Source organism: Nerophis ophidion, linkage group LG19 (genome assembly GCF_033978795.1).
Source record: "Nerophis ophidion isolate RoL-2023_Sa linkage group LG19, RoL_Noph_v1.0, whole genome shotgun sequence".
Classification (NCBI taxonomy): Eukaryota; Metazoa; Chordata; class Actinopteri; order Syngnathiformes; family Syngnathidae; genus Nerophis; species Nerophis ophidion.
Window position 1 is genome coordinate 520,293 of NC_084629.1, and position 27,500 is coordinate 547,792.

At 39.6% G+C, this 27,500-nt stretch overlaps 1 protein-coding gene across 3 annotated transcripts in view; it reads left to right on the forward strand.

Moving 5' to 3' along the window:
* The window catches only part of LOC133537849 (tubulin monoglutamylase TTLL4-like), a 42,020-nt gene extending 14,923 nt beyond the window's left edge, over positions 1 to 27,097 (forward strand). For 2 of the 3 annotated variants that reach the window (XM_061878921.1, XM_061878922.1), the window contains exons 3-21: positions 1,598 to 1,976; positions 2,038 to 2,155; positions 2,242 to 2,318; positions 2,391 to 2,454; positions 7,477 to 7,595; positions 7,668 to 7,778; positions 7,858 to 7,934; positions 9,042 to 9,233; positions 9,318 to 9,400; positions 11,209 to 11,337; positions 11,421 to 11,543; positions 15,820 to 15,918; positions 15,986 to 16,120; positions 16,181 to 16,309; positions 16,384 to 16,480; positions 16,620 to 16,830; positions 21,477 to 21,544; positions 21,621 to 21,691; positions 21,766 to 27,097. In XM_061878921.1, the coding sequence (XP_061734905.1) occupies positions 1,598 to 1,976; positions 2,038 to 2,155; positions 2,242 to 2,318; positions 2,391 to 2,454; positions 7,477 to 7,595; positions 7,668 to 7,778; positions 7,858 to 7,934; positions 9,042 to 9,233; positions 9,318 to 9,400; positions 11,209 to 11,337; positions 11,421 to 11,543; positions 15,820 to 15,918; positions 15,986 to 16,120; positions 16,181 to 16,309; positions 16,384 to 16,480; positions 16,620 to 16,830; positions 21,477 to 21,544; positions 21,621 to 21,691; positions 21,766 to 21,919 (2,436 nt within the window). In that variant the 3' untranslated portion in view covers positions 21,920 to 27,097. The remainder of the gene's footprint in view (positions 1 to 1,597; positions 1,977 to 2,037; positions 2,156 to 2,241; positions 2,319 to 2,390; positions 2,455 to 7,476; positions 7,596 to 7,667; positions 7,779 to 7,857; positions 7,935 to 9,041; positions 9,234 to 9,317; positions 9,401 to 11,208; positions 11,338 to 11,420; positions 11,544 to 15,819; positions 15,919 to 15,985; positions 16,121 to 16,180; positions 16,310 to 16,383; positions 16,481 to 16,619; positions 16,831 to 21,476; positions 21,545 to 21,620; positions 21,692 to 21,765) is intronic. The other variant, XR_009802855.1, reaches the window with a different exon arrangement.
* Positions 27,098 to 27,500: the final 403 nt, after the last annotated feature.

Consider the following 27,500-nt stretch of genomic DNA (forward strand, 5'->3'; position numbering starts at 1 on the left):
TTATGAGTTATGGCCAACAAGAAGTCTTGCCAGATCTATTTGTGGCCATCCAGATTTAGATTCTGCTCAACAAGATGCAATGATCCAATGCTCCGTTTTGTCAGAGTGTTGTAATAAACAGTAACACATGTACACTACGCACACGCACACACACACAGACAGCCCTCTGTGTTTTTACTGCACCATTAAAATTATCTACCGAGTTAAAATATTTTGCACCTCTTTAGTAACCAAAGTATGAAAATAAATGTATGTGTTAAGTTCTGTATCTATCATCTATTTTTATGTTTTTATTATGGCTGCAGCTATCTATAATTTTAGTTATCAAGTAATTGGTCCATTAGTTTGTTTGGTTGTATGAGTAATCAGATAAAACACACTTATAGCCTCTATGCATATTTTAGGAAAACTAGTTGAAATAAAGAAATATTTGAATACTTGCCCTAACTTTTATGACCTTAGTTTACTTTGTTTTACCTTCTAAATTCCTTTTTTACCTTTGATTAACCTTCTATTCACCTTATTTTCCCTTCTATTTACCTTCTATATTCCTTCTTTTACCTACATTCTTTTGCCTTTTATTTTACCATCTATAAATCATCTTTTACCTTTTATTTACCTTATTTTTACCTTGTATTTATCTATTTTACCTTTAATTTACCTTGTAATTATTGTACCTTGTTCTACCTTCTTTTTACCTCCCTTTTATTTACCTTTTATTTTCTTCTTTTATCGGTTAAGCCATTTTCTTTTACTGTCTTTTACCCTTTATTAGCCTTCAATTACATTATTTTACCTGTTTATTTTACCATCTATATTCATTATTTTACCTTCTAATTACCTTATTTAACCTTCTATTTACCGCCCTTGACTTTATGTACCTTAGTTTACATTGTATTTACTTCTTTTACCTTCTAATTACCGTACCTTATTTTACCTTATTTTTATTTCCCTTTACTTTTATTTACCATCTTTTACATTCTCTTACCTTCTTTAGTCTGGATTCGATAAATTATTAGTTACATTCTTTAAATCATGAATCGAAACAACATGATTTACATGAAAACTTTTTTCTAATGGAATGAATATTTGCAGTCTTAGTTTTTATACGAAGTTTGAAAATAACCCATAATGGTAAGACGTAAACATAGTTCTTAAAAGAAAACAAACATATTTTAAATGTTTATAATTTAGTTATTTATTATCTATTTTTATTTTTTTCATACAAAGTTTGCAATTTACCTAATTTGCAATTAACCTATAATGGAAAACGTAACAAAACCAACATATTTTTACTCATGAAAAACACTTGTTTTCTATGAATGGATACATGAGGTTGGACAAATGAGGCCAAGTTTACATAAAATTCCTGCACATGTGTGTACTGTCAATGAAAAACAATGTCTAAGTGTTTTATTTGTAACCAAGGAAACACCAAGCCAATCTGAGTTTTGTTTTTCGGTTGAAAAAATGGAAATTGGTGCTTTTAATTTGACAGTAACAAATAAAAAAATATATTGGTGTAATCAATATTCTTTTGATTATATTTGATCTATATCTGTTCAGTGTTGTTTAATACATATTTTGGTCTCCCTAGCTTGAAGCTGCAGAAAGTTCCACCCCACCTTCAGTGCCTCCTGAATGCCTTACTTCTTTTGAACAACCTGGGGCAGTGTCGCGTGAGGACACCCCCAGCCTTGACCAAGTGGACATGGGCGCACCAACAAATGCAAGCACGGCGACAAACTCTGCCATCAAGTCCAGTCCGGGGCAAAACTGGCACGCTAAATCAGACGCTGCCAACAATCCACTGCAAGTTGTTGGGGTTTCTCTGCCGTTCTTTGGCAGTCAGCTCCTGGATGCGAGCAATAAACACCCGCAGAATTTGGGTTATGCCACCACAACCCACAACGGTCACATTTCAAATGTCCGCAGTGTCACTGCTGCAACGCAAAATGAGCAGAAGGCAACACCAGGTAATCACACCTGTCGATGAAGACACCTCGACATGTTTTCAACCATCTTCCCGTCCCACAGGCGCCTTGGTGGGCTCTGTGACCACCAAGATCTCCGCCATCCACCTCACCAAGCAGGGGCGAGCCTCTGTGTCTCCGGAGTGCCCCAGTGCCTCATCGGGACAGTCTGAGGGTGCCAGGTAAGATTGTCCCTCCCCAGGTTCCACAACTTTGTCAGAGCCCTGACCGGGTGCTTGGACTCTCACCGTTATGTGTCTTCATCCAGCCCAGAGTGTGTCATGCAGGTTGATGGTGGCGAGGAGGAGTTGCCTGACGAGCAGGAGAACGCCTGCAGCGATGATGGTGAAGACTCTCGACATACAAAACACTTAAGTGACTTTCCCGCCAGCTACTGACTCAACGGATTGTTTTCAGATTGTTCCGAGTCGTCCTCAGTCTGCGGTACTTCCTCCTCCGCATCCATCGTGAATTGCTCCAGGTGAGGACAGTCTGCTGTTCAACACACACACAAAACAACATGAAAAAATGTCCCTAGAAGATTCCATTCTGCTCCTTAGAAACACTTGATATCCTCTTAAAGTTGTTTATATTAGCATGCAGTACCGTGGAACCCCTGAAGTTCAACAGTCTATTACAGGACACTGGGGCACCTCCCTGGTTTAGAATGTTTGAAAAGAAATAACCTTTCTGTAGCGCCATCTGGAATTGGCATATTTTGCTAGACAGTTACGTGTCAGTTTCCATGGTGGTTTTTATGACTATAAACTAAAAGTGTTTAATCTCAGTGGGTATCAATAATTACTAAGCTTTTTTATTAAAAATTAAAAATAAGTTGCAGTAGAAAAATATGTAAAATGTAATCATTTTTATTTGATGTAACCTTCCTCTGATTGTAATCCCCAAAACTATCAAGGCACAAAGTAAAGGAAATGTCAACACAAGAATGGAAACACTCAAACAAGAGTTATTTTCCGACTGTAGGGCCTTTTTGGAGTTCCTATAACCTTTTTTGTCCCCGGGCCGTTTTTCCTCATCTTCCGACATAAGGGAACTAGGGACTACAGCCCTCAGATCCTAGAACCATTTTAGCCCCTATTCTGAGGCAGGGTCTAAACTGAGTCCCATAGGAAGTGAAATACGTAGGTGTTTTGGTGACTGGTTGAACGGACGAACCACGCTTCTCCCAGCCACAACACAGACCCGCCATTTTTAAAAAATCCAACAGAGTTCTCTGCTATCCTTTCGTCTTTCATGAAACGAAGAAATATCGCCTGTCCCTGGATTCCTCGTGCCCTTACTCCCTCGATGTGCTATTAACGTTATTAAATGCCAAATTTTAGCACCCATTGTTATTGTTCCTAACAAGCAGACGATTATGAACACAGTCGCCTCCAAGGTCTCCATTCTTGCTTGTGTTGTTTCTTTGTTCACTTTTCGCGGGCGGGTTGTTGGTTGTTTTACAGTGGTGGGTGAGGCGCTAAAGTACTACGTCATGGGTCGCAGGCGGATATGCCTCACACATGTTTAGTACCAGGAAGTCACAGGTGTGCTCTAAAGGGTGAGGGTGGCTCAGATCTTTGTAGTGCTGGACAATTAATCGAATTTCAATTATGGCTTCCCGCGATCATGAAAATATAATAATGGGGGTGGTGGGGAGGATGCAAATTCCAGAGCTTGTGACAGTGAAACGGATGTGTTAGCGTATGAGTGAACAAAAGACAACGTCGACTCGTTTGAATCTCATCATGGTTACACTTTTTATTTTACACAGCGCTAATTAATAATCACTAAACTCAACAAATAAAATAAGGCGTTGAAGTGACAGCAGACGGAGTCACATAATTGGTCAATAGAACAATCGGCTGAAAAACACAAAATATCACAGAAATTGACATAAATATGAGTGAAATGCTGTCATTTGTGAGGAAAAGCAACATTTATTTGGGAAAATAATGTGTTGAGTGCTCATTCAGCCCTGAAACGCACCCTAAACTAAACAATGTTAAGACGGTCACTTGAAAGAGCGACTAAACTACTAAGCTAAAACTAGCAGGAACAATCTATTCACACACAACACATCTCATCTGCTTGTGTTGTTTAGAATGACATCATCCATGTGAGATCAATGTACAAACAGGAGGACAGCGGCCGCACTCTTTTTATTTTTACAGCCTCAAGTCCTTTCTGTACGCGTCAAGCTGAGAACAGCACAGCACACTTCCCACCTTCACAATAATAGCCTGGTACGCTAACAAAATAAAGGTTTCAAAAAAGTACCTTACACAAGCATAATGTACTTATAGCACTTATTGATAAGGTATTGGTCAAAATTGTCCAAACAATAAATGTGAGGATTTTTGCAGTTAATTAGAAATATTTTATACATTTCTGTTTGACAGAAAAGCACACACTGTATGGTGGTAAAATAAGTGCAAAAGGTAAACAACTCAATTGAAACGGAAAAACAATTTTTTTTTGTATTTTTAAATATAGTTATTATTATTTAAATGTATTATTGTTACTATTGTTATTTTACTTGTGGTTTTTTCCTTCCTAATGTACATCTATTTTTTAAGCTATATTTAAAGTTGAGTGTTGGTGGTACAATAAATACTGTTTTCAAATTAGTGAATAAATGTGTAATTAATCATGATTTTTATTTTTGCTATAATCGTTCAGCCCTTGGTCTTGGTGGAGATGAGCGCCTTGCGTCATTTACAGACCAATAGTCTTGTTTACTGTCCCTATGAAAAAAGTGCCATACTGTCTGGGTGACCTTCCCTCTTTTATTCACAATTTCTTCATTTTGACTTTCTCTTCTCACTCCATGCAAAGAATCAACGGCCAAATAAGCAAACTTGATAGTTGATACTGTTACCTGATTGGCTGTTGTTGTGTCACTCCCTCTTCCTGCGCTGATCGGTGACCAGAGAGCGAGTGTCTTTGTTAATGCAACCAACCTTGCTTTGCATTTCCGACATAAGTTTTATTGCAGGCATTTTTCATTGATACCGATTACGTGTCTATGGTAATATATATTGATAATGTTTTATCTCCGAACCCTGAACCAGTATAACATTTTTACATTGTATTTAAAGTAGACTTTAAACTTTTTGTTTAATTGCGCCATCATTGTTTTGTATGAACATTAGTTATTCATGTGTAAACCTAATGAATAACTAATTTAGTGAGTTCCTTTTACAAACCTAAACATGTTTTCAAACCAGATAAAACAAAACTTTAATCAAGTTGTGTACCTTTTTTAAAATGAACTGTAAATGTGACATAAAATGCTTTTGGTCATTAATTTTACTGGCTGAAATTATGTTGATTTCACCAAATCCGTACCTGCTTCTGGTGTCTAATTGGGGCCTCCTCCCCCGCCCATAACATCCATCACTCTCTGTGAACATGTCCATTCTCTGCCAGGGCATTGTTCCGCAGGGCAGTCTGTAAAGCAGCAGAGCGTGGTGGAAAGCTCTCCAGTATTGTGCAGCACGTTGTTGTTGGCGCTCTGTGAACAAGTGCCTACCAAACACTCGTAGCTGCTTCTCCCTTCAAGCCAAAGGGACCGGTTGCTATTGTCGCCGCCTCTCCATTGTTTGTGCGGTCATTAAGAGTCACCTCATTCCCCTCCCTCTCCTAAAAGCGGTACTTCAGGTGCAGGAAACATAAAGTTAGCTTACCTTAGAGCAGGGAGCGACGCTTATCATCCACTCATCTTCATCTGTCCGTTTCTTCTCCTACATGACCGTCATGTGAGTGCATTGCTTTTATTAACCATTAGACAACATCCTCTAGCTCTGTTATGGTGGTATTTTTTGCTAAAAACAACCATTTAAGTCTCATTTTTTAATGTAAAAAACTAAATGATCATCCTGTTGGTACCTGTCATTTATTTTGGAAGTGGCACAACCTTCCAATGATATCCACATTTTTCTATGATTGACACTTTGTATGATTTACCTTTTTGTATTTTATAAGTCATTGGACAGCTATACAAACATTGTCCTACAATATGTCACGCACATTGGTAATGTATTTCAAAACCTGTTACTGGTGGTCCACCAACCCAACTGTACAACGAGCATCTTTCCTCAAAACCCATTTTTATAAAAACATTTTTTCAAGGAAAATGTATCTTTCCTGTAAAATAATGTTTTTAACAGCTCATAGATTAAAATGAAAAATAATAGAATTCTTTGATGCTTCATTAATCACTATTTTATTCAAATTAATATTCTAACTTCTCCCCCGGTGGTGACTAACATATACTAATAATCATTGAGACAATTTTCCCCCAGGTCACTGGCATGTGTGAGTGAACTTAAGAACAGCTTATTTATTGCCCATGTTGAAACAAGTCATTCAAATTACCCTATTTTCCGGATTAGAACGCAGACCGGTATATAGGCCACACCCACTAAATTTATGGAAAACATTTATACTGTATTTTCTGTATATTAGCTGCACAAGACTATGAGCCGCAGATACTGTATATACTTTGCGTGGAGTGATGACATCATCATCTAATTAGCCATTTTCATTGGTCATTAAGCATTTAATGTACCGTATTTTCCGAACTATAGAGCGCACCGGTATATAAGCCACACCCACTGAATTTTAGAAGAAAAACTTTTTTTTCCATATATTAGCCACTGATATATATGTTGTGAAATGAGTTGTATACAGAGAAAGATTTGGTAAATGTTTATTTACATATCTTAATTATTTCCAATCGGTGTCTCTAACACCGTAGTAAAATGGCTGATCAAACAAAACAGAAGTCATCGTCATGGACCCACTAGCTGCGGAAGCTAGCTCTCCAATCAGCTAAAAAGACTCATTAACTCCAAGGTGACGTTTTGGTGTATTTACTGTGAAATATGTGAAACTGAAAAAATATAAACAAAATGCCATTGGAAGTTGATAATACTAACGCAGACACTCGTAAATGTGTTAGCATATTAGCTAATGCTAACGACGCTCGCTTCATTACATTATGATAACACGTACAAATCTGCACAAAAACACTACAGACATTACACATGGGACGGTTTAGTCAGTATAATTTATTTTAGTTATATTGTAAAACTTCTAAACATTGCTTAGAGTGATGCATGAAGAATCCATACGAGTGGAAATGCTATGAATGGCTAAAGGAGGGATCGACATGTTTACTTCCGGTTGAAAGCACTAAATAGGAGGACATACCAGCACTTCCAGTGAGCAAACTCATCAAAACAGGGCGCCATAGCACAAATGATAATCCACTTATTCAGTGCATTTGTTTTGATTTTTTAAAACGATTTGAATGATGGTCGTCATCGAATAAATATCCGTAAATTATCCGCACCGTTTTATTAGCCCCAGGGCTTAAGGTGGAGGACAAAATAGCTGCTTATTGTCCAGGTAATTACTGTAAGTCACATGCTACGTTTTCGCTTGTGTTTCCGTAAACTGAAGAGAAACTGTTCCAAACTCTCTCTCTCCCTTCCAGTGTCGAAGAGCCCATGTCGTTGGAGGTGAAGGATGAGCAGGAGAAAAGGCCGGCTCTCGTTCCCAGCCTTTTCGCACACATGCCTCCCACGCTGTACTTCAGCACCGCCAATGAGCAAGGTACGCGCATGTACACGCTTTGTGGCATGGTGAGAGCGTGCTGGGATTAGCTTTGGGTTGTCTCTCCTGCAGTTGAAATGCTGCCCGAGGAGCAAAGACAACTTTTAAAGTGGAAGATCAGCACCGTGACACCCAATGTTGTGAAAAACACAATCAGCAGGTCCCACTTCACGCCCACCAAGAGTAAGTTTGAGCAAACGTCATGATTTTGTGCTCATTTCAACATCAAAAGATAATTTAATGTAAGCCTGTCATTGTTTAGAAAGCCATGACTGGATGGGCTGCTGGGGCCACCACATGAAGTCTCCTTGCTTCAAGACTCTTCAGGAGCACCAGAAGGTGAGCACCTGACGTTCCTCTAAAGCAGGCCTGTGCAATTATTTGGACTCGGGACGCCAGATTTTAGAGAAAAAAAGTGTGTGTGAGTGTGAGTGTGCGTGTGCGTGTGCGCGTGCGTGTGTGTGCGTGTGATTGATCTGTGAAAATCTGCTGTACAGAATGTGTACTTGGGTCTTATTTTTAGGAACACTAATACAAAACCTCACAATCATGTCTGATTGAATGCTAAAAACGTTATGACAGACCGCCTTAAATGGAATTTTAATTTTTTATATTGAATGAGACATAAACATAAAAAATGTGGTATTTACAATATTAACTATGAAGAGAATAAAACAATGAATATTGACATCATATGAACATCACACCCCCTCTCGTTCGACATATTTTACAATCAAGCGAACAACACAGCAAAATATAAACGCAAAAGTTTAAAAATAAACCCACCTATGATCACCTATATCTGATATATGACTAAGCTTTAGAACTTTGTTGTAAAAATCGTGTCTGTCCCTGACACCCAGGCTAGCCGTTCTAGAAAGACTCTGTAGAAATGCTCCCCACCCACACTGGTTGGTGCCTTGTCTGAGCTGCTGGGGCTTAAATCACCATAGTAACCATTATGCAAAAGCGCAAATCCCAACCATTGAAATACTTTGTATAGTTCAAGACTTGCGGTAATTTGAAAACATCACTGACCATTATAATAGCAGCTACAGTTTCGATCTTAAAGATCTAAAAAAATTATTTGGGAATGTCTGGTGGGCCAGATTGAAAAGCCTAACGGGCCACAATTTGCCAAGGTCTGCTATAATGACTTCACAGACGTTTATTTGGTATTTACGGCGTGACGCGGTCAGGAGAGTGGCCGTGGCAGCAACCTGAGAATTCCCGGTTTGATCCCCACCTTCTACCGAACTTGCCACTTCCGTTGTGTCCTTGAACAAGATACTGATGGGTTGTGGTTAGGGCCTTGCATTGCAGCTCCCGCCATCAGTATGTGAATGGGTGCATGTGGAAATAGTGTCAAAGCGCTTTGAGTACCTTGAAGGTAGAAAAGCGATGTACAAGTATAACCCATTTACTTTTGTCTCCCTCTGTCCCAAGTTGAACCACTTCCCCGGAACCTTCCAGATTGGCAGGAAGGACCGGCTGTGGAAGAACTTGTCCAAGATGCAGGTCCGCTTTGGCAGGCAGGAGTTCAATTTCTTCCCTCGCACCTTTGTCCTCCCTCAGGACATCCTGCTGCTCCGCAAGGCCTGGAAGGATGGCTCCAGACAGAAATGGATCATCAAACCTGTAACGCTTATTATAATGTATACAGAGTCTCACCACCCACACTTTTTTTTTTTTTAACAGTATTTTTCATTTACGTCTAAACAGCCCGCCTCAGCGAGAGGAATCGGAATCCAAGTCATTCACAAATGGAGCCAGATGCCACGAAAGAAATCGCTTTTGGTCCAGAAGTAAGTAGGGCACAAGGAGTCTTAATTAGGGATGTGTTCAGACTGTTGCCATCTAATGTCTTTGGGCTTGCAAATGTAATGGCCACTTTAAATGATAATATGATAATGAAACGAGATATAACAAGTGGACAGCAGTTATCCTAATCAGCTAATTTTTAAATGTTGAAATAAAAATTAGATTTTATTATCAAAAGCAATTCATATTTATTAATGCACACCAATGTTCAGCAAATCGATACTGATTTTGCATGCGTTTTAGCAAACACGTAAACTTTGTGAGAATGGTTTGGGCCAGTGTGAGAAACATGAGATATGCACATTGTGGCCACAACAGTATCACACCTGTGCAGAACGTGATTGTATAGAGCAGGGGTGGGCAAACTACAGTCAGAGGGCCACATCCGGCCCGTTGTTGCTTTTAATCCGGCCCACCAAATATTTAAACATAATTAATCAAAGATCTTGTTTCAAGCTTTGCCACAACAAAACTGGTACTACACTTTCATGCACTGGCATTAATGGATGATAAACAACACTGCTCCCACTACAAGAGAATGTAAGTGTTAACCCTTTAATACCATTCGTATATTTTTTTGATGATATGATATTGTTGAAAATAGATGTATTCCGATTAAAATAGACCATGTTTGAGAAGCCTCCTCTTAGTTCCAACAGATATGATGTGCTTTGAAATGCATCATAAAAGCTAAAGTACCAATGATTGTCACACACACTAGGTGTGATGAAATTTACTTCTGCATTTGAACTATCCCCTTGTTCACCCCCTGGGAGTTGAGGGGAGCAGCAGCGGTGGCCGCACGCAGTAATCATTTTGGTGATTTAACCACTAATTCCAAACATTGATGCTGAGTAAGGAAGGTAATGGGTCCCATTTTTATAGTCTTTGGTATGACTCGGCCGGGGTTTGTACTCACGACCTACCGATCTTAGGGCGGACACTCTAACCACAAGGCCACTGAGTAGCTTGTGCTCGCCCGGCCCGTCTGTCAAACTTTGAAAGCCAATGTGGCCCCTGAGACAAAACGTTTGCCCACCCCTGGTATAGAGGGGTAGCGCTGTGAATCTTTGGGCACCATTCCATCTGATTCTTGGGGGTAACAATTCTCGATTCAAAATCAATACTTTTTTGATAAGAATGGGTGCCAGTTCTATAATTAACTAAGTTCCTTCATAAAATAAATAAACAGCTCTGATACATTTCTAGAGTACTTAAAACTGTTTTGTTCAATAAAATGCTTCCCGAACATTTTATAAAGTGAAATACAAATACCAGTAGGGAGGAAGAGAAGTATCCAACATTTCTTTTTTTTGAAAATAAATCTGTACATCAGATATGATCATCTACAAAAGGATTTGTCCAAGTGGGTGGACAGGACAGATAAAAAAAAAAAAATTTAACTAAATTTTTTTTTTTTTTTAAATTAACAATTACAAATAAGAATTGTGGTTAATTAGAAAATCGAAAGAAAAAAAAGTTTTTGACACCCCTAATAGAGGGGTACATTATCATCTCGTGTGTCTGGCAATGCTGGTGTGGGTCCTGCTCTGGAAGAATCTAGAAGCATTTCCATTCCATATTAAAAGAACCACAATTCTTTTTAACTTTGGCTTGGTGAGTGGATGTGCCAGTGCCTGTTAATTGTGCCGTATGCACAAATCGCTGTCATGGCATTGCTTTTCCACAGAAGTACTCACTTGTGAACTGCATCATATCATTTGCCGGCGTTGTTCTCACCAGTCCGACTCAGACCTTTCAGCATTGGTCAGATATTAATTGTTTATTTCAGGTATCTGCACAAGCCCTACCTCATCAGTGGCAACAAGTTTGATCTGCGCATCTACGTCTATGTGACCTGCTACGACCCGCTCAGGATCTACATCTTCTCAGACGGACTGGTCCGATTCGCCAGCTGCAAGTCAGTGCGGAAATATTTGACAATTTACCAAAAGGATGATCACAAAAAGGCTTTATGGAGTTAAACTGTTCCTCTCTTGGCAGGTATTCATCCTCTATGAAAACGCTGAGCAACAAGTTCATGCACTTGACCAACTACAGCGTCAACAAGAAGAACTCCGACTATCAGGCCAACAGCGACGACAAAGCCTGTCAGGGACACAAATGGTAAAAAACAAATTAGTTCAGATCGTAGGACTGGACAGGTAATCAAATTTAAAATTCGATTTCGATTATGACTTCTCTCGATTATGAAAATACAAAACCCAAAACCAGTGAAGTTGGCACATTGTGTAAATAAAAACAATACATTGATTTGCAAATCCATTTCAACTGAATATACTGCAAGACAAGATATTTAATGTTCGAACTGATAACCACATTTTTTTGCAAATATTAGCTCATTTGGAATTTGATGCCTGCAACATGTTTCAAAAAAATCTGGCATACTTGGCAAAAAAGACTGAGAAAGTTAAGGAATGCTCATCAAATACTTATTTGGAACATACCACAGGTCAACAGGCTAATTGGATATTAGCTCATTTGGAATTTGATGCATGCAACATGTTTAAAAAAAAGCTGGCATACTTGGCAAAAAAGACTGAGAAAGTTAAGCAATGCTCATCAAACACTTATTTGGAACATACCACAGGTCAACAGGCTAATTGGAAAGAGGTGGGTGCCATGATTGAGTATAAAAGCAGCTTCCATGAAATGCTCATTCACAAACATGGATGGGACATGGGTCATCACTTTGTGAACAATTGCGTGAACAAATTGTCGAACAGTTTAAGAACAACATTTCTCAACCAGCCATTGCGAGGAATTTAGGGATTACACTATCTACGGTCCATAATATCATCAAAAGGTTCAGAGAATCTGGAGAAATCACTGCACTAAGCCATGATATTGTGGACCTTATATCCCTTAGGCGGTACTGCATCAAAAAGTGACATCAGTGTGTAAAGGATATCACCACATAAGCTCAGGAACACTTCAGAAAACCACTGTCAGTAACTGCAGTTGGTCGCTAGATCTGTGAGTGCAAATTCAAACTCTACCATGCAAAGCCAAAGCCATTTATCAACAACACAATGATTATTTGCAACAAAAAAGAAAAGTTTCTCAGTGCGAACATTAAATATCTTGTCTTTGTAGTGTATTAAATGGTTTTGGGTTTTATATAATAAAAAAAATTCCAGACCTTGTGACGGTGAAACAGATGAAGGGCGAATGAGTAAAAGATCATGGCTGCGAAAAGTTTGGGATCTCAATATAATTGCTATTTTTTATTTGACACAGTGCATGTATGCCTAATCAATAACCACTAAACTCAGCAAAAAAAGTAAGTCATACATACTCCGCGTTCATAACAGCTGACTGAGTCACGTAGTTGGCTAATAAAACGGAATCCACTGATAAACACGAAATATCAGCAAAGTTGACATTGATGAGAGGGAAATGTTGTCGTTGTGCAGAGAAGGAACATTTGTTTGGGAAGATAATGTTTCCACTGCTGCTCATTTGTCCCCAGCACATTTAACCGCCTCGTTTTAATCTAAACAATCAATGTCGAGACGGCCTCTTGAAACGGCGACTTAACTACGGAGCTGAAGCTAACAAGAAGAATCCATACGCCCATCTGCTTGTGTTGTTGTGAATGACATCATCGATGTAAGATTAATGTACAGTGGCCCCAACGTATTTTTAACAGCTTCAAGTAAGTCACCTCATTACTTGTCAAGCTGAGAACAACAGCACACTTCACCCGGCCCCTTCACAATAACAGCGCGGTATACCACATCTGGTCTGACTGCGATAAAATAAAGATTTCAATAAAGTACCTTACACAACCATTAATGCGCTTAAAGGACTTATTGATACATTTACAAAATGATTTGACCTAAAATACTGGTCAAAATCTTCCAAACATGTATTGCAACAATGAATATGAGGATTTTTGAGCATTGTTTTCAATTCTATTTTACACAAAAAGCTCACACTGGTGGTAAAATAAGTGTAAAAGGTAAATAGCTGAATTAACAGTTAAAGCTGAATTGTATTATTTTTATATTGATATTATTTAAATTAATTGCTATTATTACATTATTGTTTATTTTTTACAAATTTATATCCATTTTTTTTTTAAACTATTTTTATAGTTAAGTTTTGGCGGTACAATAAATACTCATGTCTTAAAATGAACGAATAATCTTGTAATTAATTGTAATTACAATATTAATCAAAAATAATCATACAGCCCTAGCAGATAGACTGTGATTGTCTTGTTGTTTTTGCCATTTCTGGAAATTACTTTCTTCAAGGTTCCGTGGGTCATTAAAAAGCATTGAAGTTATTAAATGGATTTAGCAAAAATTAATGCCTAAATGGCATTAAAAACATTAAATACAATGTCTAGAGGAATTAAAATAATTTAATACAATTATAGGCCTTTGGCCGAGTCGATTAGTGAATTATTGGAATGATAAATGAAAATGAACTTGATAAATTGCTACATCTGTGTCTCTTATCTTTGTCTATGGCTTCAATCAATCCATCCAGCCATCAATCCATCAATCAATCAATCCCATCCATCCATCCATCCATCCATCCATCAATCCATCAAGTTTATTCACAATATCATTTTACAAATTACTACGGTAGTGAATATCCATCTAAAGATAGTGGTAAGTGAAAGGGTCCCCCAGATAAGTTAGAAGCAGCTTTTGGCAGGGGCCCCAGGGGTCAGTATATGCATGGAATGCTGAGACATGGTGGCAAGCACAAAAACACGATATGACAAACACAAAATAGGAGCACAAAAGCAAGCATACACGTACATGCATGCATTTAACCAAGCACAACCCAAGTAGTGAACCCCGAAGCCACATGTGACAATGCTAATCCTCTAAAGGAGCACCAGCCATTCACATGAGGCATTAGAGATAGGTGGTTAATAGTTATGATTGCAGTTTCTTTTTGCAAAATAGATGCAAGAGGTCTCACTCTGCATCGCTCTCATGTTTATTTGCCAGTACAATTAAATGAGCAGAGTAAAGCCTCTTGTCAGTCATCTCATCCACAATCTTTGTTTTAGTACGGGCAGAAGGGACCGCTAGCTATCACACACAGAATACACAGACATCCCTTCGCTAGTGAAAAGCACTGCTGAGTAACAAAAGTTAGGAGGAAAAAAAGATGAAGCTAAACGTCCGTGTGTGGGAATATTTAATCTTTGAACTGAGTGAGCTACACAAGCCCTTTAGCATGAACGAACGAGCAAGTTTGCCGTGACAAAAAAGACAACAAAACAAACCACCTAGCACAGTTTTTCCAACTGAGGGAAAGAAACTGCACTTTAAGATGCAATTTTTAGCTAACAGAGAGTCTGATATTTTTAGGTTTGTTTTACTTATTTTGGATCATTAAGGGTTTGACCTTCCATTCATCATGGTAAAAAAATAGTAAAGTAATGATAAATGTTTATTACTTCTGTGATGACTTTAAAGTTTTGTAATCAAGCAGCTAAAATGCGCCAATATGGATAAATGTTGAGGTAGTGTTTTAAGTTAAAGTTAAAGTATCAATGATTGTCACACACACTTGGTGGGGTGGGCGGGGAGGGGTTTGGGGGGGGAATCTTTTTTTTATTTTAATTTTTTTGTCGTGAAAAAGGGACATTTTTGTCATGAAAAGCGGAGGTTTTTGTGGTTGGTGCACTAATTGTATGTGTATATTGTGTTTTTTATGTTGATTTAATAAATATATATATATATATTTTGTATTTATTTAAAAAAAATGTTTAATAAAAATGAATAAAAAAATTATTCTGTGGCCCGGTACCAATCGGGCCACGGCCCGGTGGTTGGGGACCACTGCTCTAACCACTAGGCCACTGAGTAGGTGTACATGTTTTCCATCATGCTTTGTAACAGATTTAAATAAGTATAATTTAGAATTTTTTTTTTAAATTAAAATAAGAAATCATAACATCCACAATGTTCAGTGAGCAGGTTATGTGTGACCATTTGTGTTGACCTTTGTTAGTTTCTTTTTTTTTCACCATGACTAGGGAAGCTTGTTTGGGTCGTGTCATAAAAGTAAATGCTGTGCTGGTATCTCCAAGCACTTCCAAGAGTCATTGATCGTATTTACTCACATTGTCCACAAGATGGCTGCAAATATGTAGCATTCAGAGACTGTCTGGTGTTTAAGAATAAATTCAACGCACTCTACGATGATTTCTCACGGGCCAAATTGAAGACACTGGCAAGCCGTAGTTTGGACACCCATAAGCTTTTGACCGTGTGTAACGAACTGCAGTAGGACATGGGCATTACATTTGTTTTAAATTGCATGAAAAATAATTAATTAGATTTGCTGATACCTACAGAAACCCTGTTCTGATTGGTGTACGTGTGGACTTACTGCATGCATGTTTTAGGACTTTGAAGGCTTTGTGGCAGTATCTCGGCTCCAGGGGAGTCAACACCACCTTAATTTGGGAGAAGATTAAAGACATAGTCATCAAAACCATCATTGCGTAAGAGAGTTATGCTTTCGAAAGATGCTTTCTGTGCCGGAGTTTACTGTCTCATGTGTGTCGTCAGGTCAGAACCATACGTGAACTCCCTGCTCAAGATGCACGTGCGGACACCTTACAGCTGTCACGAGCTGTTCGGCTTCGATGTTATGCTGGACGAGAACCTCAAACCCTGGATCCTGGAAGTCAACATTTCGCCCAGGTGAGACGCCGTGTGTATGTTGTCCCCCCCCCCCGGTCGGTTAATGTGTTTTTGTTTTAGCCTCCATTCCAACACAGCGCTGGATGTTGCCGTAAAGGGCCAAATGGTCCGCGACCTCCTGAACCTGGCGGGTTTTCGGGTTCCTCAGCAAGACATCTCCAGTGGCAGCACGTCCAGCACCAACAGCAGGTAGGAAGAGAGTGTGTGGTCCACTTGTGGAAATGAACATGCATGTTGCTGATTGTGTGTTACCGCACGTGTAGTCTGTGTGGTGGCACCAGAGAGACCACCCATCCGGAGGTCTCGGTTGATGAGAAGGTCAAACGAGCTTTTTACCTCAAAAAGCGCTTTGCTGACCAGGTACACAAACACTCAATGACTGAAAGGTTGAGGGATTGCTATTAATTGTAATTCACCAACATCACCACTTGGTGTAGCGACTACCCTAACAATATATTATGCAGCTACTCGGTTATGCTCACTATTGGTAATACTTCAGGCCTTCCTGGCGACGGTGTTGGACATCATGACCCCCTCCGACGTACGCGTGCTCGCCGAGTCCGAGGATGAGTTAAGCCGCTGCGGGGAGTTTGAGCGCATTTTCCCCTCACCCTCGGCGTCTCGCTACCTGCGCTTCTTCGAGTGTCCGCGCTACCTCAACATGGTGCTGGACCAGTGGGAGCGGAAGTACTGGAAGAACAGGAGTAAAGGTTTGTCATTTTATGCGTTTCACTTGATATTCATTCCAATAATTTTAACTAATAGTTTAAAGCAGGGGTGCCCACACTTTTTCTGCAGGCGAACTACTTTTCAATTGACCAAGTTGAGGGGATCTACCTCATTCATTTTTATAATTTATATTAATTTTTTTATGAAAGGGATGTTTTTGTTAACAAGTTAAAGGTTTAATGATAATAAAACATGTTTAGCACGTAGATTCCTTTCTTTCACAAAGAGAAGAATACACAGTCAAGAAAATAAGTATGTAAACACCCTGCTATTTTGCAAGTTCTCCCACTTAGAAATCATGGAAGGGTCTGAAATTTTCACGGTAGGTGCATGTCCACTGTATGAGAGATAACCTAAAAAGAAAAATCCAGAAATCACAATCTATGATTTTTTTAACAATTTATTTGTGTGGTACAGCTGAAAATAAGTATTTGAACACCTGTCTATCAGCTAGAATTCTGACCCTCAAAGACCTGTTAGTCCGCTTTTAAAAGTCCTCCTCCACTCCACTGTATTATCCTGAATCAGATGCACCTGTGTGAGGTCGTCAGCTGCATAAAGACACCTGTCCACCCCATACAATCAGTAAGACTTAAACATTCAGCAAGGCTACAAGTAAAGAGCTGTCCAAAGACACCGGAGACAAAATTGTCCAACTCCACAAGAATGGAAAACGCTACGGAGAAATTGCCAAGCAGCTTGGTTAAAAAAGGTCCACTGTTGGAGCAATCATTAAAAAATGGAAAAAGTTAAACATGACGGTCAATCTCAATCGGATTGTCTCAATGATGCTAAGAAAGGTGAGGAATCAGCCCAGGACTACACGGCAGGACTTGGTCAATGACCTGAAAAGAGCTGGGACTACTGTTTCCATGGTCACTGTTGGTAATACAATAAGACGTCATGGTTTGAAATCATGCATGGCACGGACGGTTCCCCTGCTTAAACCAGCAATATGTTAAGGCCCGTCTTTAGTTTGCCAATGACCATTTGGATGATCCAGAGGAGTCATGGGAGAAAGTTTTGTGGACAGATGAGACCAAAATTGACCTTTTTGGTCATAATTCCACTATGCGTGTTTGGAGGAAGAAGAATGATGCGTACCATCCCAAGAACACCATCCCTACTGTAAAGCATGGGGGTGGTAGCATCATGCTTTGGTTTTTTTTTTTGCTCATGGTACAGGACTACTGTACTGTATTAAGGAGAGGATGACTGCAGCCATGTATTGTGAGATTTTGGCCAAAAACCTCTTTCCCTCAGGCAGATCATTGAAGATGAGTCGTGGCTGGATCTTCCAACATGACAATGACCCAAAGCACACAGCCAGGAAAACCAAGAAGTGGCTTCGTAAGAACCATATCAAGGTTCTGGAGTGGCCTAGCCAGTCTCCAGATCAAAATCCAATTGAAAATCTTTGGATGGAGATGAAAGTCTGTGTTACTCAGCGACAGCCCAGAAACCTGACTGATCTAGAGAAGATCTGTGTGGAGGAGTGGGCCAAAATCCCTCCTGCAGTCTGTGCAAATCTGGTGAAGAACTACAGGAAACGTTTGACCTCTGTAATTGCAAACAAAGGCTACTCTACCAAATATTAATGTTGGTGTTCAAATACTTATTTTCAGCTTTATTACACAAATAAATTGTTAAAAAAATCATAGATGGTGATTTCTGTTTTTTTTTTTTTTTAGGTTATTTCTCGTACAGTGGACATGCACCTACCGTGAAAATTTCAGACCCCTCCATGATTTCTAAGTGGGAGAACTTGCAAAATAAAAGGGTGTTCAAATACTTATTTTCTTCACTGTAAGTTAAGGTATTACCTGATTCTGATGACTTGCATTGATTGGAATTATAGAGTAGTGCTGATAACATCCAAATGGAGGAGAAAAAAAAATCCTCCTTTCTGTCCAATACCACATGAAAGTGGTTATTTTTTGGCATCTTATTTGTCCAGCTTCCATACTCCTTTTTATACACTTTACAACAAATACATTGGCGGCTTGCTAGTTTGTGCATGCCAGCTTTCTGAGACACTTTTTTTGTTAGCACAGGCAGGATGAAGCAGGGCTTTTATTGTGAAGACAGAAACTGGGCAGTCGGTCTTTAGATTTTTGATGGCAGGTATGGCGCGAGAGTCTGTTGAAATAAAAAGTGTTTCTCGCCTGCCTGTCGGTCAATTTCTCTTAATAATGATTTGGCAGCATCTAGCGTCATCTCACAAGACCCTCGGGTGCCGTTAATGTCAATCAAGTGACAAAAGTGACGTCTTGGTGAAGATTGATGATTACTCATTTTAAGGACTATTTTTTTAATGTCTGGCTGGCAATGAATTGACACACCCTCCACGATCGACCGTTAGCTCGCCATCGACATAATGGGCACCCCTGGTTTAAAGGCTGTAAATAACTTGTCTTATCTTGATTGATATCAGATATTCAAATCAAATAAAACTTTATTTATACAACACTTTTCTTACACAGACAAGTAGCAACACAAAGTGATTCACACAACTAAAGAAAGAAGAGAAGGAAAAACAAACCGTGCATCTGGAACGTATTCACAGCACTTCACTTTTTCACATTTTGTCATGTTACAGCCCTATTCCAAAATGGAATACATTAATTTTTGTCTTCAAAATTCAACCCAGAATACCCGATAATGACAATGTGAAAAGTTATTTTTTTAATTTGCAGATTTAGTAAAAATAACAAATCTAATGTACTCACAGCCTTTATTCAATACTTTGTCGATTCACCTTTGGCAGCAACTATAGCCTCAAGACTTTTTAAATACAATGCCACGAGCTTGGCACACCTATCTCTGGGCAGTTTCGCCCATTCCTCTTTGCAGCACCTCTCAGGTTGGATGGGAAGCATTGGTTTTCCTCTAGGATGTCTCTCTAAATTGCTGCATTCATCTTTCCCTCTACCCTGACTAGTCTCACAGTTCCTGGTGCTGAAAACCATCCCCACAGCATGATTCTGCCACCACCATGCTTCAATGTAGGGATGGTATTGGCCTGGTGATGAGCAGTGCCTGGTTTCCTCCAAACATGACACCTGGCATTCACACCGAAGATTTCTATCTTTGTCTCATCAGACCAGAGCATTTTGTTTCTCACGGTCTTTCAGGTGCATTATCGCAAAGTTTTTAGTAAGAAATGGCCACTCTACCATACTGGTTTATTGCTGCAGAGATGGTTGTCCTTCTAGAAGGTTATTCTTTCTCCACAGAGGAATGCTGCAGCTATGACAGAGTGACAATCAGGTTCTTGGTCACCGGCCTCACTAGACTAAGATGAATCAATGTACAGAGACATCCTGGATGAAAACACTTCCCATCCAACCTGATGGAGTTTGAGATGTGCTGCAAAGAGGAAAGTTAGTGCCCAAACATAGGTGTCCCAAGCTTATGGCATTGTATTGCAGCCAAAGGTGCATCAAAGGCTCTAAACACTTATGTACATGTACATTTTTTAGATCAATTTGCAAATGAAAAAAAAAAAAAACATCACCTTGTGAATATGGGGTATTGTCTGTAGAATTTTGAGGACAAGAATAAATGTTTTCCATTTTAGAATAAGGAATAATAGCAAAATGTGGAAAAAGTGAAGCGCTTTGAATACTTGTTATAGACTACGTGCTCTGTTAATACAAACGTACACACACAGCGCTATTGACAACACCAAAACAAAACATGGCATGGCACTGAAGATTGAGGGAAAAAAGCCACCTCTGAGGGGTCCACACTGGAGAATAACTAAAATTAACGCCATCTAAAAAATAGTATGACATTTATTATAAAATATATGTAAAAATCAATCAAAGTATTTATACAGCCCTTAATTACAAGTGTCTCAAAGGGCTGCTCAAGCCACCGGGACATCCTCGACTTAGATCCCACATTAGGGCAAAAAAAAACTCAACCGAATTGGATAGATGTGGAATAATAATATATTATTACGTTATCAAAAACATAAGCCGTAATAATAGCAAAAAATAAAATAGAGAATGAATGACACAATATAAATAGAATAAAGAAGTTAATCAGTAGGAAATATTGGTCATATTTCAGCATCTTAAACAAATATCAGATGCATCTGATAATTGCATCTAAAATATTTTACATAAGTTCAGATGCAAGCAGTCCTGCAGTGCTTTTATTTGTGCAAAGCTGGACAGCCAGTCGACATCTAAATGTCCTCCATTAAGCACACAAGGTTTGTCTCTTTTTCTATTTTAGTTGAGTCATTCACAAAATGTAAACATGGTAGGCTATAGGTTACTGGCAGATGGACGCTACGCAACAGTTTAACACACAAGTTTGTCATACAAACAGTATTGTGGTCTAAAATACCTGTAGCACATTTGTCGATATAAGCAGGGGAGAACATGCAAACTCCACACAGAAAGATCCCGAGCCCAGGATCGAACCCAGGACCTTTATCCCACCGTGCTGCTACAATGTAAATAGTCATGAAAATAAAGAAAACCCATTGAATGAGAAGGTGTGTCCATTGCCAACCATAACCAAGCGGCTATCCTGGTCGTCTGCAGTCATGAAACAGAATTTGTAGATGTCAAAAGCAGCACATGCAGAGGTAAAGAAGTTGTTTTATGTGCAGGTGTCAATCAGCTCACGACTTTGTGCCAGAAAAGAGTTCATCTGGGTACCAGTGATCCTGCTCATTTGGTAAAAAAAACAACACAAGCATCTTTATTGTTTTAAGTCTGAATTATTTAACCTGATCGTGGATATGTCCAACTAGTGGTCCAAGTGTAGCAACATTTCCAAGTTTGACCACCACAGAGAAGAACCCGTCAACCCACCCAGACCCAGGTGTGAATTTAGAGCTCATCTATTACCAGATGCAAACACTGCAATGGAAATGTAACGTCTTGTCGTCCTTCCAGGGTGGTGGTCATCCATCAGCACCAGATGGATCAAGCCGACACGGACAACGGTTCGGACGAGGACGCCTTGGTTCCCAGCCCGCCCGTCTCACAGTCAAGTCCCTGGTCTAGTGGCAGCAGCAGTGCCTGCGCCAGTCCTCAGCCCAGCCTGTGAGGACTGTACCCACCACATACACACACCAAGCTAAGGGTTTTATCCCACGCCCTACCCGAAAGAGCAAGCAAGATCTCACAATTGCAACTGGTCCTCTAGAGCTACAGATCGATGGCAGCTAAATGTTTCATAGTCTTTTACAAAATATAGAAATTTGGATTCTTATGGGGAAAACTAATTAATTGAACGAGCCAAAATGTGAGTCAGTTATACAGTGAAACCTACTGCATTGTGTTACTGTAATGGTGTCATGTGTATGAGAAATACTTTTTGGTGGCAGTGATGTAGATTTGCTCTGGTGCTTCCAAAAAACACAGGGCCCACTTCTGTAGAACATCAACACTGCCACAACATGGCTTTCTGGAGTTGTCAAACACTTGTGCTTGAAAGGCCTTAAAACTATTGTAAAACCTCACTTAGACATGACTTACTGTGTCCAAGCTATGTTGAGGCCACGCCCAGCAGTCTACAGTATAGATTTCTTAGTATCTGACACACTCTGATGCAAATACCTTGTCACCGTGCTTAGTGCAACCATATCAAATCAAATCTACGGTGGAATGGATCGACCGCAAATCATGATTTTAACCTTTTCTGTGTTTAAGAGAAATTGTTTACATTTGAAGTGATTTCCTGACCATGTTCAAGAAGGCGAGCAACAGACCTTAACTTAATAATCAAGTTGCCTTCAGCCTCATAAACTACGACCTCTGGAAACGCTGTTCAATTCTGTCAGGAGTTCTTAAGAAGTTTGTTGAAAGCTGCTAAAGGTTTCCAATGGACAACCTCATGGACTTGTTCAGAACCCAGGATGTTCAAGACTCATTCTTGTTTATGGATGCTGCTCTTATAGTCCTTGACCAGAACCAGCTACAGATCGAGCACTTCACCTTTTGACCTGTTGCTGGTCCTCATAGGGAGCACCCTTAGACTTGACAGGTCTTACCACACTTGGGTACATGTGACACAAAACCTGAGTATTTTGTTGTGTGTGGACACTACTGAAGTGTTCAACTGCTCACTTTTGGAGCCTTAGGCCACCACTGGTTTTAGTAAAACTTAATAGTAGTTTATTTTCATAGGATTGTGCAAAAAGTACAGACCCCTTTTTTAAGAGGTGGCATTAATATAGAATCCTAAGGACAGACATTCTGTGTACCAGACATCAGTCTGTCAAACAGATGGACACAAAAATGATGGCTCATGTTTTATTCATTGTTTTCAATGTAGTGGTAATTAATCCTTGATGGAGTTGAACCAAGTTGCATCCTAGATCTATGTGGCCAGCAGGTGAGAGTCCAGCCTTGGCGGAGGTTTACCAAAATACATTCTAGATCTAAGAATGTGGTCATAAGGTGACCGATCAGCCTTGGCGGAGGTCTACCAAGGGACTTCCTAGATCTATATGGTCATTTGGTGACAGTTCAGCCTCGGTGAAGGTCTGCCAAGTGACAGTCTGGATCTATATGGTAATTTGGTGACAGTTCAGCTTTGGTGAAAGTCAGTCAAGTGACATACTAGATCTATATGGTCATTTGATGACAGTTAAACCTTGACGGAGGTCCACCAAGTGACACTCTAGATCTATAGGGTAGTTTGGTGACAGTTCAGCCTTAGTGGTGGTCTACCAAGACACATTGTAGAGCTACAGTATATGGTAATTTGTTGACAGCCTTGGTGGAGATCTACCAATGAGCATTCTAAATCTTTATAGTCATTTGGTGACAGTTCAATCTCGGCAAGGGTCTGCTAAGTGATATTCTAGATCTATATGGTTATTTGGTAACAGTATAGCCTTGACGGAGGTCTACCAATGGACATCCTAGATAAACAGTAGATAGTCCATTGGTGACTGTTCAGCCTTAAAGTGGTTTACAGAGTGACATCTTAAAATTATATGGTCATTTGATAATGGTTCAGCTTTGAAGGAGATCTACCAAGAGACATTCTAGAACTATAAGGTTAATTGGTGACCGGTCACCCCTGACAGATGTCGACCAATAGACATCTTTGATCTGTAAGGTCATTTGCTGACAAGTTCTACCAAGATTTAGATTACATCTACAAGGTAATTTGGTGGCTGTTCAGCCTTGACAAAGGTCTACCAAAATACATCTGAGCTCTAAAAGGGCATTTGGTGACTGTTCAGCCTTGACAAAGATCTACCAATAGACATCCTATTGCTGTACGGTAGTTTGGTGACAGTTCAGCCTTGGTGGTGGTCTACCAAGACACATTTTAGAGCTACAGTATATGGCAATTTGGTGACAGCCTCGGCGGAGATCTATCAATGAGCTTTCTAAATCTATATATTCATTTGGTGACAGTTCATTCTCGGCAAAGGTCTGCTAAGTGGCATTCTAGATCTATATGGTCATGTGGTAACAGTTCAGCCTTGACAGAGGTCTACAATGAACATCCTAGACATATAGTAGATAGTCCATTGGTGACTGTTCAGCCTTGATGAGGTTTACTGAGTGACATCTTAAAATTATATGGTAATTTGATAACTTCAGCCTTGAAGGAGGTCTACCAAGAGACATTCGAGATCTATAATGTAATTTGGTGACCATTCAGTCTTGACTGAGGTCTACCAATAAACATCCTAGATCTATATGGTCATTTAGTGACTGTTCAGCTTTGGCAGAGGTCCACCAACAGACATCCTAGACTTTTAGGTTAATTGGTGACCATTCAGCTTTGACAGAGGTCTACCAATAGACATCTTTGATCTGTAAGTTCATTTGCTGACCATTCAGCCTCGACGGAGTTCTACCAAGAGTCAGCTCACATCTACAAGGCCATTTGGTGACCGTTCAGCCTTGATTGAGGTCTACCAATAGACTTACATCTATGTGGTAATTTAGTGACTGTTCAGCCTTGACAGAGGTGTACCAAGAGACATCCTAGATCTGTAAGGTCATTTGGTGACTGTTCAGCCTTGACAAAGCTGTGCCAATAGGCATTCTAGCGCTATAAGGTCATTTGGTGACTGTTCAGCCATGACAAAGGTCTACCAAAAGAGATCCTATATCTATATGGTCATTTGGTGATCGTTCAGCCTTGATTGCGGTCTACAAAGAGTCATCCTACACCTATATGGTCATAAGGTGACAGTTCAGCCTTGGCGAAGGTCTGCCAAGTGACATTCTAGGTCTATATGGTCATTTGGTGACAGTTCACCCTGGGTGAAGGTCTGCCAAGTGACATTCTAGATTTATATGGTCATTTGGTGACAATTCAGCCTTGACAGAAATCTACCAAGAGATATTCTAATGCTATTAGGTCATTTGGTGATAGTTAAGCCATGACGGAGGTCTACCAAGTGACAGTTCGGCCTTGGTGGTGGTCTACAAACCTACATTGTAGATCTACGTATATGGTAGTTTAGTGACAGCCTTGGCGGAGATCTTTCAATGAGCATTCTAAATCTATGTATTCATTTGGTGACAGTTCAATCTCGGCAAAGGTCTGCTAAGTGACATTCTTGATATATATGGTCATTTGGTAACAGTTCAGCCTTGACGGAGCTCTACCAATGACCATCCTAGATATAGAGGAGATAGTCCATTGGTGTCTGTTCAGCCTTGATGAGGTTTACCGAGTGCCATCTTAAAACTATAAGGTCTTTTGATTACGGTTCAGCCATGAAGTAGGTCCACAAAGAGACATTTTAGATCTATAATGTAATTTGGTGACCATTCAGTCTTAACAGAGGTCAACCAATACTCATCCTGGAACTATATGGTTGACTGTTCAGCCTTGATAGAGGTCTACCAATAGACATCCTACATCTGTATAGTCATTTGGTGACTGTTCAGCCTTGACAAAGGTCTGCCAATAGACATCCTAGATCTATTTGGTCATTTTGTGACAGTTCACCCTGGGTGAAGGTCTGCCAAGTGACATTCTAGATCTATATGGTCATTTGGTGACAATTCAGCCTTGACAGAAATCTACCAAGAGATATTCTAATGCTATTAGGTCATTTGGTGATAGTTAAGCCATGACGGAGGTCTACCAAGTGACACTCTGGTAGTTTGGTGACAGTTCAGCCTTGGTGGTGGTCTACAAACCTACATTGTAGATCTACGTATATGGTAATTTAGTGACCGCCTTGGCGGAGATCTATCAATGAGCATTCTAAATCTATGTATTCATTTAGTGACAGTTCAATCTCGGCAAAGGTCTGCTAAGTGACATTCTAGATCTATATGGTCATTTGGTAACAGTTCAGCCTTGACGGAGGTCTACCAATGACCATCCTAGATATAGAGGAGATAGTCCATTGGTGTCTGTTAAGCCTTGATGAGGTTTACCGAGTGCCATCTTAAAACTATAAGGTCTTTTGATAACGGTTCAGCCTTGAAGGAGGTCTACAAAGAGACATTTTAGATCTATAATGTAATTTGGTGACATTCAGTCTTAATAGAGGTCAACCAGTCTTGACGAAGGTCTACCAATAGACATCCTAGATCTATATGGTCATTTGGTGATCGTTCAGCCTTGATTGAGGTCTACCAAGAGTCATCCTACATCAAAATGTCCATGAGGTGACAGTTCAGCCTTGGTAGAGGTCTACTTCGCGATACATGTAGCATTTATAAAAATAACAAAACTAATGGTGGCCTAAGACCTTTTAGCGTAGTACCAAGTGTTGCATACTTGCGTACTGCTAACGTAGCATGGCCGTGTCCATCAATGTGCCTTGATTGGATTAGTAGAACTATTAAATCTACCTCTCCTTTTTAAACTTGATTCAAGAATCATAAACCACCCATGCAGATTATTTATCAACCATTTAAAAGTTGGCTTCCTGCGAAACTCACAATGTTGTCAACACTCAATTTCAAGAGTTACATTATTATGCTGCTGTTCGGGGATAAAAAAAAACAAGTGTGAATTTTTCCCAACATAACTGAAGTGTAAAACACATTGTATTTTTTTTTTTTTACTAATGTGGCAAATGAGCTTGAAAATGTTGCTCAGGATAACACTTTGGAAATAAAAGTTACTCTCCCAACTCCTCAATGTTTACTTATATTGAATGATTGTGATGTCCCGCAAGAAGAGGGACTGGCGTGCAGAGTGGTCAACAGGATGTGGTTGTAAACTATTCATATCTGAGTGGCAGGCCATGTATTAATAGTAGGATGCAATAAAGCAGCTGTGACTCTCCCTCTGTTTACTGTACACACTATTTACCTCTTGCTTGCTCATGTGTTGTAATTTACAGGTGTATTATAAGGTAAGGCGCTTCTCATGTACGAAACCCAAAACCAGTGAAGTTGGCACATTGTGTAAATGGTAAATTAAAAACAGAATACAATGATATGCAAATCCTTTTCAACTTCTATTCAATTGAATGGACTGCAAAGACAATATATCTATTGTTTGAACTGAGAAACGTAACTTTTTTTTTGCAAATAATCATTAACTTAGAATTTAATGGCAGCAACACATTGCAAAAAAGTTGTCACGGGCATTTTTACCGCTGTTTTACATGGCCTTTCCTTTTAACAACACTCAGTAAACGTTTGGGAACTGGGGAGACCAATTTTGAAGCTTTTCAGGTGGAATT